The 15,146-nt window shown below is 37.8% G+C and overlaps 1 protein-coding gene across 6 annotated transcripts in view; it reads right to left on the bottom strand.

Annotated features, from left to right (window-relative positions):
* The window catches only part of Sgce (sarcoglycan epsilon), a 69,437-nt gene that overhangs the window by 26,291 nt on the left and 28,000 nt on the right, over positions 1-15,146 (bottom strand). For all 6 annotated transcript variants that reach the window (XM_051177164.1, XM_051177168.1, XM_051177163.1 and 3 more), the window contains 3 exons: positions 14,777-14,934; positions 10,697-10,769; positions 5,804-6,002 (listed from right to left, as the gene is read on the bottom strand). In XM_051177164.1, coding sequence (XP_051033121.1) covers positions 5,804-6,002; positions 10,697-10,769; positions 14,777-14,934 — 430 coding nt within the window. The remainder of the gene's footprint in view (positions 1-5,803; positions 6,003-10,696; positions 10,770-14,776; positions 14,935-15,146) is intronic.

The following is a 15,146-nucleotide window of genomic DNA, read 5'->3' as shown; positions in this document are numbered from 1 at the left end:
CTATTTGTTGAGTGAATGAATGAGCAGATGGACAAATGAATAATAGCATTTACCAGTTAAAAATAAAAACAGAGCACAAATTCAATGATGAAGAAGTAGACAGTGGCCTTATCTCATAGGTCAACGGGTGTATTTGTTGCTTTTGTAGACTAAGCAATATGGACACATGGCTCTTTCATATATATATATATATATGTATGTATGTATGTATGTATGTATGTGTATATATATATATATATATTTTTTTAATAAGACCACACTTAATAATATCAAGTCAATGCTGTACAAGAAAAAAATGTCCCTCATGATGTTTTACTTTTAGGTATCTTTTGAATATACATTCAAAGAAATCTTATCAAGTAAAATGAAGATAATTGTTATATTGAACCCAACCATGTTTTCAAATGAGCACACATTGTCAAGGACAAAGCTCTAGATTAGTGGTTCTCAATGCTTCAACCCCTTAATACAGTTCCTCACATTTGGTGACCCCTCCAACCATAAAATTATTTCACTGCTATCTCATAACTATAATTTTCTAGTGCTATGTGTGGATCACAACGTAGATATTTGATATGCACGATATCTGATCTGTGACCCCAGTGGTGAGGTCAGAACCCACAAGTTGAAAACTGCTACTCTAGATGACTATAAAGTATTGTATTTCAAAATGCCCGGAGCTTCAGTACCCTAAATAAAACCTGGTATGAACAGTTTTATTGCAATTTGAACAACTCTATTTCCCTTCAGGTGGAATATGCTTGTTGAGGCATTTAAACATTATATGTGAGGAATCAAGCAAACAGAAAAATAACCTCATTCAACACTGTCTTTCACGGCAACAGCAAGACAGTGATTCTGATGAATATATGTTTTCCATAATTGTCCTACTCATGGGATACATTTGACTCCTGATCTAGTGACCAGAATAAACACAAACCAACTGGAGAATGTATCTATGTATATGACATGTCACCCAGGAATGGGAGCTCCCCAGAGAGGCAGCACCATCTTATGAATTGTCTCTTACATCACTTCTCTCTGTATACAACTGCAGTTAATCAAAAAATAAGATGCGAAATTAAAGATTTTCAAAGCTGTGTATAAGATATACAGCCAAATGACTCAGTAAATCCCAGAAATTAACATATTATAATTAATAATTGCATTTTAATCCAGAGCTTTGAGTTGTAGAAAAAGGGCCGGGCCGTGTGTAACACGTCTTTAATCCCAGCATTCAGGAGGCAGAGGCAGAAGAATCTCTTGAGTACAAGGCCAGCATGATCTACAAAGTCTCACAGAGAAATCCTGTCTCGAAAAACTAAGAAAATAAAACAAAACAAAAAAGAAAAAAAAAAAACAGCAAAAATATATTACCTTCTTAATAATAAAAGGAGGGGTGTGGTTAGTTCTTAGAGACCTGTAAACAGGATTACTGAAGAATCTATGTGAACTGGTGTACAGTAAAGGGAAACTGAGGGAGGAGTGGAGAAGTTGTGTAGGTTCAGATGGCCCTTGAACCATCTAACGTCCACGCATCTATCTATACTCCATTCTGTCTCATTTTACTCTACACTGTATGTGATAAGCCTAACATAGAAACTTTCCTATCAACTGTTTTCTGCAAAGATCCCTTTGCTTCAGGATAACACCCACCCAACTTCCATAGAATGTATTATGTGGTTCAGCCTTTGGCACCTTCATACCTATTACAATATTGGGGAAGATCAAACACATGAAATCCTAGGGTTCACTGTCCACCCAGCCCAGTCTAATAAGCAAGCTTCATGGCTGCATGACCCTGTCTCAGAGGAACAAGGTGAATAGCTCCTCAGGAATGACCATAGTCCCCCCCCTCCCCCCGCCAGAAGGGAAAAGATGAGAACAATTTCAGAGCTGAGCACCCTGGCCCAGCATCATGACTTTCCATCACAACATTATTTGGCAGTCGCTGACTTACATTCTCCTCCTCACTTCTCACTGAGGCTTCTGATAGAGGTAAAGCCCAGCCAGTTAGATGGAGTATTTTATGAAATGGTCCAGAGAACAAATGAAGACAGTTTCTCCACCACCGATTGAGGTTAGATCTGCATGCATTGGTCACCAGAGGAAATAGGTTTGACAATCTCTTACGAGAAGTGAGTGTATTCTTTAATCCTCACACCCCATCATTCCCTTCCTAGTCACCATTTACACCACATCGCTCACCCATGGTTGGCAGCTACAATATGCCTAGCATGAAATATGACCCTGCTCTTCTTTCCACCAGCTTTATCCCAGGCTAAATACATCTCTGAGTCCTTAGCCTTTGGCTCTATGTCAGGAGCAAAAGCAACACCAAGTCCATGCACAGTTGCCTTGGGGTTATGAGTCTGGCAAGTGAAAATTAATCTTTTCAGAGGGCTCAGCCTTCCTTTGCAGAAGATTACTCACTTTGAAGTAAATCTTTATAATTGTTTTCTGTTTGATTTAGAAGAAGTTTGAAAGCTGTCAGCAAGGTCTGCAGGGATGTGAAAATGCTCATCATAGTAGACGAGCTGGGATGCTGCAGAATGGGCCCTGCTGACTGGCATCTAATGGCACTGTGGGCTGTAGAAGAGCATAAAAGGGTCTACTACTAAGAGCTACTCTTAGTCACCTGTTTGTTATGTCACTACACACACCAAGCACAGGAAAAAAAATGTTAGTAAACTGTGGCTGCCACAATTAAAAAATAATAATAATTTCATGAAGATCTTTATTTTTTCCTCTAAATTTGGAGCACGATTTATGTGTATTAAGGGAACACGTTTATTAGTTTCTTAATTACTATTACCAAAGCATACACAACATTATTTTTAAATAATATTATGGAAACGCAATATCTGAAATTCTTTGCCTATATCTGTCCTTCCCTTGTTTATATTTTCAATATTGCATTTTAAGTATATTTAGAGGTGCATGGTTTTCTAAATGCAAAGGCAAAAAATATATTACATGAATTATACATACACACTATATATCATTTTAAACTGTATTAAGTGAATTACATATGCACAGTATATATCATTTAAAAGTGTATTAAGTGTATAAGTGGATTACATGTGTATATATATATATATATACACATCATTAAAGAGAAAGAAAGGCATAGAACTGAGAAAAGTTTGGAATTTACTTGTCCTCATAAAGCAATGTGGTTAAAGAAACTTTAGTTATCATAGTTATCATAGTTTATAGAGCAACTAAAGAAAATAAACAAAATCATTCCTAGGGGCACATTTTTCTTCTGCAACTATAACTCAAGGAGGATCTTATTTCACTGAGGGTTACATGGAGACCCTAGAGGGACAGAGCTGGCATCATGTACAATTTATAGAAATGCTATTTTAAAAGACTTCTCCTATGCATATTTTGCAAAGGTTAAGGCTTAACATTAAATTAAAGCTTGTGGAAAGCATTTCAAGTTGGGCAGGGATCTGAGACAAGGATCTAAATAAATGCCACAGGGCGGGCTCTCTTAAATAGCTGACAGAGTACACTGCCCTCAAGCAGGTGTTGGGGGTCAGTTAGCTAATGACTGAACTCTCAAGGAGGACTTGGAGGGCCAAAATTCTGTTCTTAATTTAGAGTCACATGCTCAGGGACAGCTCAAAACCTCAGGATCTCTCTGGAGGGTATCAGAGGCCAGTAACCATGTATTATCTACATTTTAAATAATACTTAGCCAGTCATTCTCAGGCTTGGCACAATTGGAAAGTTTTGCTTCAGGTTGGTGTTTGGCTTAGAGAGTTGCTTAATTCTACCTAGTTCAGTTGACATCTTAAAATTAGGTTCTGCACAGGCTATAGAAACCCACAGAGACAGCTGACCTGAACAAGGTGGAGCTCATGGACCCCAGACTGATAGCTGGGAAACAAGCATTGGACTGACCCAGGCCCCCTGAATGTGGGTCACAGTTAGGAGGCCTGGGCAGTCTAAGGGACCTCAGACAGTGGAACCAGGATGTATGCCTGGTACACAAAAGGACTTTGGGAACACATTCCCCAATGGAGGGATACTCCCTTAGCCTAGAGGCAGGAGGGAGGGGCTAGTTCCTACTCCAAATGACAGATTTTGATGATCCCTCCTGGAAGGCCTCACCCTTCCTGGAAATGGGACAGGAGCGGTGTTGGGAGGTATGGGAGGATAGGAGGAAGAGGGAACTGGGATCGATCGATATGTAAAATAAGAAAAACTAAAACAGAATTTTAAAAGAAAGTAAAAACAAATCGATAGTTTTAGTCTTAGGGAAGCACAAATATAGTCTTCAGAGAGACTGAATAACTCTAAGGGGTATAGAACTAAGTGAAGTAAATATATCAAGTTACAGGACAAAAAAAAAAAAAAAAAAATAGGGTCTGCACTACTGATTAGAGAAGGTGTGATCCCAAAAGAAGCATAACTGTCAAGCCTGGAGCTCATGCTGTTGCTTCCCAACTCTTTCTGGCTGTTGTTTAAACAGTCATCTTGGAGCACATTAAGAGAACAGTTGAAGAGGGGGCATGGTGGAAGTGTGTTTTCAGAGGACTGTCCTGCTTTCCTGCTACACAGGTATGCTTTTTAATTTACTCACTGGGAAAGAGATCCACATTGTAACTCCACAGTGAGAAGTTAAGCTCCAGAGTTACCTTTCCTATAAAAAGCCAACTAACACTCAGACAAGAGATAAGCCCGCCATTTTCCTCAAAGCACTCCTATGTGTGCATGACTGACTTCAAAATCCATTGCTATAACGTTCAAGATAAAACTGAATTCTGAAATTTTAAGTTGAGCTTCACAGCCCACTACTTCCCTCACCCTCTCTTGCCTACCCTCTCAGACTTCATTTATGCGTATTTGTGGTCTTTTCTGTCATTTCCAGACTAGTTCTCCATTAAGCTGCCCTGAAATCTGATTTTTCAGAATCCAGTTATCCTAGCTAATTCTAGATATGACCTGCATAGAAATGCTACCAGGATTATGGGAGAAGGGAGAGTCTGAAGGGGGATAGGTTGCCCAAACTGTGATTTATTCCACGTACTATACTTTCACAGGATTGAGGGAGAAGCAATTCTCCATTGACCTACAGATAAGAAATTAAAGATGGAAGTGTGGTGTGATATCGACACTGATACTGGCGCTTCCAATTTACCCAACAGGAGTGTTTTTACTTACACAGGTCAGACTCTGCACTGCTGGCGAGCTGACATATCCACTTCAAATGCACTGTCTCATTTAATCACGTCAGAAGCTTGAGAGAGAATGTCATCCCCAACTGGGACAGAGAAGGAAGTTGAGGCACAGAGGGGTTCCACATTTGTGCAATGTCTCCCAGCCTGTGAGTGACAAGGCCACCCTTTTGGCTCTAGTGTCACAGGAATGGGTTTCAAATCCACTTCAGCCATCAGCCACCAACACATGGTGGAAAGAATGTGAAAGGCGAAGAAATAGTTTCCTAGAATAAAACTCCAGCAGGCCGTGAGTCCTCCAGCTGATAACTGGAGTCAATTTCCTTTGAAATGCATGGCCCTAAATAATCAGCTTGTCTCTGAAGGTACAAAAGGCTTAGTGCTATAATAAATGATGTCGAGCCTGATCTACAATTAGATTCACAGGACCTGGGTACTGTGATTGAAGGAACCACTGATACTATCTCTTTGTCAATATAGAAAATTGCTTATATGTTCATATCTTCTTATTAAGAAGAAAAATGCAATAGGCTATCTTCCATCTATAATAAGTTTGATAAGGTCACCATGCTTAAAAATCCACATTTAAGGCAACAAGATAAAAGTTGTCTTACCCCTCCTTCATGTCGTTAATAGGAAGTGGCACCCTGCCACCCCTGTCTAGGGCCGACGTGATGTTTATAGCGTTGAGGCGCTCCGGTTGCCACACATTTTTTACAGCCCCAAGAAAGTCTCCAAGAACCTCACTGGCCAATATTTCTTCCACATTCATATTTTTGATGAAGAACTCTGCTTGATATGGCAATGGGAATTCTAGTGTTGATGAAAGGGGATACGCATATTTTTAATGAAGCAAGCTCTTACAAAGAACAGTTTGAGTTTTGTAGTGTTCTATGATAAGTCCTGGCAGTAAGGAGTAATACAAAACAGTTAAATCTCCATCTGTATGGACCAGATGCTTGGAGTAAGCAAACTGTGACCCAAAATTGTTCTTAAAAATATGTCTGAGCGGAGGGCAGTAGTGTACATCTCTAATCCTAGCACTCAGGAGGCAGAGGCAGGCTGATCTCTGTGAGTTGGAGGCCAACCAGGCCTACATAGTGAGTTTCAGGACAACCAGGATTACATAGTGAGATCCCATCTCAACAACAGCAACAAAATTACATCTGTACTCAACAGATACAAACATACAAACTTGCTTGCCATTAATCCCTAAATAATATGTCAACTATTTATACAGAACCCACATTGCAAAGTTTTACAATACATAATCTAGAGATGATCCACGTATGGGAGGGTATGTGTAGGTCATATTGTATAGGGAATTGGAGTTTTCTGATTTGGGTATCCAAAGGAATCTAGGAAGCAGTTGCTGGTGGGTACTGAGGGATTTCTGTGACTTCAAAGGCTTCTCTGTAACTAACTGACCATGTGTCTAAGACGTAATATACATTAGACACTGAATTGTATCTACAATAAAAAAATAAACCATGATTCATGGAGGTAATTTATAATTACAGAATATAGCCAGGGAAAGAAAGAAGATAGCAAAGAATAAGCCTGTGTTTTTAATTTAAAATATTTCTGATATTGTTTGGAACATGCTAAAAGGCATTGCTGTTTTTTCTATGATATTGGTCATATCGTGAGAATTCTAAAATTTATCTCAATTCTATTTGGATTATTGTGTACTAAATATTTCAGAAAATAAAGCTCTTGTGCAGTTTCGCAGAGTTTTAGTGAACTTTTTTAAACAGTCACTAAAATTCTCCTTTAAAAAATTTAAGCTGGGTAATGGTGGTACACCCCTTTAATCCCAGCACTAGAGAGGCAGAGGCAGGAGGATCTCCAGGACAGCCAGGACTACACAAAGAAACCCTACCTTAAAAAAAAAAAAAAAAAAAAAAAAACAAAACACAACCAAAGAAGATTTTAAATACCCTAACTAAATAAAAATATTTCAGTTTCTCAATTGTTATTTTTGAATTACTGACATTTTCCTTATGATTGTTCTTTTGAAAACAAAAATGTTTTCTTTTTACACAATACTATTTCAGCAATAATAAGAGTTAATTTAGAAACTATTTGTAAGCCAGAACAAATGAAGATTCATGTGGATTATAACAGCAGGAAAGTCAGCAGGTTCTTATACCCCCACACTTCCAGTGGAGGATTATCTTTAGAGATGTTCAGAAAGACACAATAATTTGAATTTATCTCATCCAATATTTCGTTAAGTTAGAGATTGTGTCTATAATGTGCTCAGCAGACTTCACATATATGGTAAACACTTATAAAATATTAAAACTTTAGTCCTTATTTTAACATGAAAAGGTTCATTATATGAATATTTCTGGGTTCTAAACAAACTTAATGTCTCCAATATCAATTATACTATGTACATTCTCTAATTTATTTAAACAAAATTATGAATTTATAAACTGCTCTACTCTTGTTTAATAAATGGAAGATAAAAATACATAATAAGCACCTGACATCTTAATGACCTCATTTCTTGGAAGACTCTTTGATATTAATGGAAACAAGACACTGGAGATTTGGAAAGGGTGCCAGCTCTGGCCGGCTGGCCCTAGTCTTCTCCAGAGCCATGTAGCAGGCAGTGATCACTCCCAAGGCCACAGCTCTGTAAGGCCCTACTCACAGAAAACTCTTTCCTCCTCTCATACAGGCACTGATTTGCCTCATGGTTTTGCTAGATTTATTCAATGCATATCCCATATGTGGTCTTCCAAAAATATGACCTCTTCATTCTCTTCAGTTTATAGAAATGCATTCCCTCCTTACATATTATAGTAGCTTAATAATATGATACTTTCCCCCATGCCTAGAAATGAATCATGAAGAAGAGTTTCTCAGTGGTAAATGATGTAAAAATTATAGTAAATATAGTTTTGGATATGCCAGATGTAGACAATTACTCTTTTCTCTAAATATTTTTATATCCAGGCTTCCATTAAAACACAGAAAGCCTCCACTCCAAACCTCTCCACCTAAGCCCAGCGTTTTATCATCAGTGCTACTTCTGGAGAACTACTCTTTGGCTCTTCCTGATCCATTCAGCCACACTTAGTGGTTCCTTTTCTGAGATCTGCTACAAGGCCTTGTGGTTGCTACCGTATCCCTCCAAGGCTCTGGGCTGCGCAGCCTGCCTGCTGTCTCTGGGCCAAGAACTACTTACTGCCAGGTCTCTCTGGGATGAGTCATAGGAGCTTTCTAACTCTGGGGAAATCCCATGCTTGCTATATTTGGAAATCAAAGAGGCCAAGAGAACAGTAGGCCAACGGATTGGTGGCAGGCCTCTGAGGTGCTAAACCCAATTTAGGGATTCACTTTATGCACGCCCCCTGAGCACCATGCTGTATGGGGCTACATGACTGATTTCCTATTTGGTCACTCAGAGTAGACAGCTGGCTGAGGAGATGAGCTGAGCATGGCTACCTTGATTTACAACTTTGTTATTCCTTTTTCTAAACTTTATCTGGGACAAATAGCATGAGTGAAGGCCATGTTCAAAGACATTCATTCTCAAGTACATATGAATCTTGTCTAGACCTGCAAGGACAAATGTGTGACCTTTAGTGGTTTTCAAACCATTTGGGGCACTATGTAGGAAAGAAATGGAGCAAATCTGGCTGGACTCCAAATGGAGATCTCTAAAACATTCTTCTCCCCACTTATGAACATGGCTTCTACTTCATGCACATAAGTAGTCCCAAACACTTACTTTGGACCCTCCAGTTGTATAGTATTCTTACATCAGGATCCACATGAATATGGAGGTTCCATGGGACATTAACACCCATGATAGGTTCTGGATGTCCACTTTTTACAGCAGAGACCAGACTAGAGAAAAAGAAAGGCCCAACTGAAGACCAGGCTCTCTTCCAGTCTGGAACATCTGACAAAGACATGGTCTCAAGTCTGTAACCTCAAGGTTCAAGAGTCCAAAGCCACCACAGTGTAACTATGTGACTCCAACCATGAATCCACAAATGGGAAAGAAAAGACAATGACTCTACCAACGCAAGAGTTCTCAACTCTACAGGAATAGCTTAAACTAGACACAACTATCCAGTCCTAATTAAGAGCCAGGCTTCCTAATCTATAGATACCTAAAGAACATAGCACATATAGAGGATAGGAGTGTGGAGAGGGAATGCTTTGTCTAGGGCCATAGAACTAGACTTCATACTCATTTTCATATATAAAGAGCACTTTACATTTTACCCTGGCATAGTCATCTACAGTTGGTACTATTAAAGCACATAAGGGAAGACCCACTGAAGGTGGCTTCAAGCAATCTTTCCAGGTACATATTGCCAATTTTGTACTTAAGTTGTCTAAGGGCAACTCTTAACTCAGCCTTACTGAGTTATCATGAACTTCAATATACTTATTTCTGGAAGAATGCTTTTTTGTCTGTTTTCTACCAGCAAACAGGAGCAGTAATTCCCCATCAAAAATATACTCTTATTTTGCTCTTTCTCAGAGGAAAAAGTTGGTAATAGCTCCCTTCCTGTCAGTGTCTTTTCTAGCAGAAGAATGAAGAAGATTATCCCATAAGTTTCTAATGGTACCTAAAGCATTTTCTCTTTTTTAACATTTAAGTCTCAACAGATGAATCTCTGTGAGTTTTAAGACAGCCTGGTGTACAAAGCAAATTACAGGACAGACAGGGGTATATAGAGAAACCCTGTCTTGAAAAAAAATCAAAACAACAATAACAACAACAATAATAATCCCTCAAGTTTGGGATATGGGATGGTATGATTTTCCCCATTTCCTCCCTCTAGGTCCTCCCAGCTAATTTTCCATGAGCCCTTCTGCTACCCTCCTTCCCAAGTTGGTAGCCTCACCAAAGCATTCTAAGTGTTAAACACATTTCCTAATCTTTGCCATAATAGGCTCAAAATGTAAGCATATTTTTTTTTCTAATTCCTGTGTCCCCAAACTTCGAAATCCTCAGGACTCTTTAACATTTACTGACACAAATGAGCGAATTTCACTAATTAGAAAATTGTGTATCCCAAGTCCCCAAATCACAGTTTATCTTTAGAGTAGCTACTTATGACTACACTAAAGTTAAATATAAAAGTAGCTACACTTATGACAGTAGTATTTACGACTACACTAAAGTTAAATATAAAAGTAGCTACTAATGACTCTGTGTTCTTAGACTTAACTCCCAGGCTTCAGAGCAGCCTTGGAAGCAGGTGTGTCTTAGCATCCTTTAAACACTGATACAGCAAGGCTCAAAAACATCAACTTATAGTGAACAGCCAGCCTCAGTTCGTCAGCACAGAACACTGCTTTTTTAAAACTTAGAAATGGCTTGGGTTTTTTTTTCTACACTTTATTGTTTCACCAGTTATAGTATGTATGTAGGTATGTGGTGCTTTATAATCCACTATTCTATTTTATGTTTATAAACATTAAAATCCTTTTTATAAATAAGAAATGATCATCGACGTGTTTTCTGCACTTACCTTCTGCTGACATTATATTAATTATCAAATTATGCCTTGCAGTCTCAAAGGTACGTCTATTGTAAGCAGTTATCTATTAGAAAGGGAAAAAAATCATGTTTAGCAAGCGAAATGCTTTGAAAAATGCAACTCATTAAGGCAAAATGAAAAGAAATCATTGCTCTTTTCTATTATTTGCTGATATATCTAGAAAATTTCTTTTCCTGGGCAATAATAACCCAGAATGTTCAGCAATACTGTAATAATAATTAATAATAACTATTATTATTATTACTATTATTATTATTAATTAGTCAGGTCTATTTAGCATGCTAAAACAAAAAGTTAAATACAGAAAAATTCTTTCACAGAAAGCCATTAGGCACAGGAGGCAAAATAGATTGGTCACTAGAAGATGGATGAACCCATGACTTGCTGGTGATATACTAAGATTAAAACAAACAGCATGCACATACACATGAGCGCGCGCACGCGCGCGCGCGCACACACACACACACACACACCCTAAATATGTATGCTTGTACTTGTAAATTGAATTGAAAAAATCATAAAGAGTACACTGTAAACCGAGCATACCAATGTTGCATTTAGTGCTAAATAGTGCCACCATCAAAGGATGTTAGAAATAACACTTTCATGATATAAATATCCCTCATGGTGAATACAGCAATAAGGATCATCATCTAGGAAACTTAGAGTGCATGCTCAAAAGCCACACATCAGCATATCACATAGTCAAATGTTAGTAAACACTTGCAGGGTCAGTGAGCTTATAAGGAAGTCAGCCCAGAAAGGGCTACCAGAGACAAACATGGCTTCAGAACTCAAGGGATAATTAACTTTGTAACAGGCATTAAATGGAGCAGACACATCTGGAGTACCTCAACAAAACCAAATGACTGTGTCAAACTCTTAAGAGTCCCAGCTCTAGGTTTCTGGTGGTGACTGCAGCTGTAGGTGACATCAAAATAGAAGATTGGGAGAGAACTGGCTCCAACTACTAAGAGAGAAAACCCTTGGCACTCAACAAGCACCAGCGATGTCCACAGAGCAATAGGACTTTGAGAGAAGTGTTACAGTCTTGACCAATACTGAGAGTTAAAACAGCAAGATTCAGAATTGAGGGATAAATCATTCCAAGCCTTTGGCAATATCTATTCTGAACAGTACACCAACCCACAGAGCTAAAGGAGTTTCTCTCCCACCTGTCAGAATTCCATTGGGGTTGCCACTTTCTGCCTCGCAGACATGTGATCGGCAGGGCTCACTTCAAAGAGTAACCTTAAGACTAACTATCAAACTAAGTAGGAGAGAGAGAGTGCTAAATCCTAACCACTAAATCACCTGGGACACAAGCTACCAAAACCAAGTAGGAGTTATTTTTCTACGATATTTAAAATCTAAATATTTCAAATACATACTGACTGCATGGATTAATTCATAGTCATATAATTAAATAATAGTTTAAGACATATAAAAATTGACTAAATTCATAGAATGTGTTAAATTCCTATGCTAATTACACTGTACAGATCTACTTGTACTCTATAAAAGGTTGTGTTAGGTTTTCATTAGTACCTTTTAAGCATATTATTTGATACAGACCCAAAACATTTAATGCCTGTGGTGATACATAAGCAAATCTTGACCGTTCTCTAACTCACCTCGACGATGTTGACGATGCTACTGCTCGCCTGTCTTAGCCCCAGGCTGCTTTCCAGCAGTAGTTGAAATTGTAAACTTGATGTTTAAAATCCCATTTATGTAATGATATTAAAATCTCATTTACTTATTTACTTAAGCTCTCATTTACTTATTAAAAACATGTAGACAAAAATATACTGTCTAGTTTTGCTTGTTTTGAACACTACATGTCATTTGCATGCCATCCGTATATATAGTCTTGTGGCTCATCTCCCCATCTCCCTGTTCAACATTTTGTTTAAAACTATCCATGCTGCTGGACAAGCCTCCGTTCACTTTTCCTCTTATTATTTACCACATAAACACAACACAATGTATGCACCTAACTCTTACAGACAGCCTTTTGATTCTGTTGTTTTGTAGGTTTCCAGCGCTCTGTTTTATGAACAATGTTCACGGAGTGTGTCCGTACATGCCTTCAGATGATTTTTTGCAAGTAGCTTGCTTGGGTATATATATCTAGATGTGGGACTGATACTTATGCAAGGGACATGGTTTCATGCTGGTCCCACAGTAGTTATATCAATCCACACACTCCCCTGCAAAGCACTAATGATAAAATTCTCATTATTGTCTGAATATGTATGTTGTTCCTTACTGGTAAGAATAGACATCTTACTTGGGTATTTGTGTGTCCTCTTCAATGGAATATCTTTTTCTTACTGAATTGAGATTTTCTTTTCAATTTTAGGTACCCTATAGCAGGGCATAAGCAATGGCAGTATCTTCCTTCTCCTGTTTTCCAGCTTACTGCTTAAAGAATCTCTTTTGATGAACAATTCATCACAGTGAAATTCATATACTTTTCTCTCAGAAGTATGCAGGTGATATTTAAATCTATTCTTGTCCCCATGACAGCAAGGGAATATTCTATATTTTAATATAGTAATTTAACCTTTTGCTTTTCTACCTAGATTTATGCTTGGAGTTTAGTATGAAGGATCAAACTCTATGGTGGGCATGAAGGATCTAATTAAAATGACTAACAATTTTTCTGAGCACTAGTTAAAAAATATACATTCTTTTTCCAATGACATGTGACACAAACTCTTCAAACCCCTATCGCTGTTCCTTGTGTGGTCTGTTTCTGTCCTTGCTACTCAACCCTTCAGCCAATTTGTTCAACCCCGTGTCATTGCAACTCTGTACTAATGACATGGCTTTATGGAAATCTGAATGCCTTTGTTTTTCTTCATTAAGGCGTAGTTATTTCTAGCATATAACCCTCCCCATTCATGTAAGAAAAAGTCAAGTATTATTTTAAAAAATCTACTGAAAACTATATAGGCAGTGTACTACTGAATCTATAGATTAGTGGAGACTATGCCATTATCATACTATCTTCCTATTACTGAAATTACTATCTATGTGAATTATAAATTATATATTTACTCCTGGTACCTTATAATTTTTATCTCTACTAAAAGTGCATGCTTCTTTGAAACAACTATTTTCTCAATACTTCTTATTCATGTACAGAAATGTAACATATCACTCTCTGAGATCATATACTTTTTCACACCTCCCTGATTTGTTTGCATTTGGGGGTGGGTGGGGTGTGTTTCTATTGTTTTTTTGTTGTTGTTGCTTTGTTGTTCAGTGCTGGAGATGAACTTGCATGTGCTTGTCATCTTCTCTACCCACTATGCTAGAACCAAACTCTATTTTCAAAATCTAGAAAGGCTGATTCCTCCTCCCAGGAAGGCTTCCTTGACTGTGTGAACTGGACTCCTAAGCAGCTTCTGATGATAGCAGTTCCCATAGCATTGGGTGTGTATTTCTCTTCCAGATATCCGGCCGCTAGACCATAACGCTCGTCTGAATGCACTTGTCATTCATCCTTCAAGCCCTAGTCACCTTTCACAATGTTTGGTAATTAAGATGTCTAGTGAGTGACTTTGTTTCAATAAGCATGAAATTTGAATAAAAAATATGGATTTGACTTGGCAATTCGACTCAGTGAGTAAATGCACTTGCTGCCAAGCCTGAAGACCTCGCAGGAGAGACTCCTGAAAATTGTTCTCTGACCTCCACAAATGCATCAAGGTACATGTGCACTCTCACACATACACACACAGAAATAACTGAAATCATTTTTTAAAATATAGAACAAAGAAATGCTTTGCATTTATCTTATTAAATAGACTTTATATTAATCTGTTTATTTTAAGCATCATTTAATTTTTCACCAATTTAGTTTACCATAGTAGCATAGCATACTTTATAGAGAAGGCTATTATATGTCAAAACATTAATGAATACATTTCTATGTTAAAAAAAAAATCTTAAAAGTCACTGCTATGTAACTTTAATTTCAACAGTTAAAACAAACGATTTTTAAAAAACCCACAGTATTGCTCATTCAAAATGAATTACCTCAATAATGGTTGGTTTCCCCACATTTTCAGCTGTCGGAGACCCATACAGAACCCCATCACTGAATGGTGTCCTTTGAATGTATCGAAGCCATCCAGGTCTGTCTGGGTAACCCATTAAATTTGTGTTAAATGTTATGGGATCATTACTAACCTCACCTAGATAAGGAATAGAGAATTAAGACATAAAACAATTATTTTCAAACACATTTTTTCAGTACTATAAATCAAAACATTCTACCTGAAAAACAATCTTTGACATTTGTAGCAAACTAAATACACAAATGGAAAAACTTCATCTGGAGATTTTGACTTTAGTCATGCATATAATGAAAAATATCCTTTTGGTTGTTGAAATGGTCTAGAGATCT

Source organism: Phodopus roborovskii, unplaced genomic scaffold, assembly GCF_943737965.1.
Source record: "Phodopus roborovskii unplaced genomic scaffold, PHOROB, whole genome shotgun sequence".
In the NCBI taxonomy this organism is placed as follows: domain Eukaryota; kingdom Metazoa; phylum Chordata; class Mammalia; order Rodentia; family Cricetidae; genus Phodopus; species Phodopus roborovskii.
Note: the sequence above shows the minus strand (reverse complement) of the source record. Positions and strands in the feature narration are given on the sequence as shown.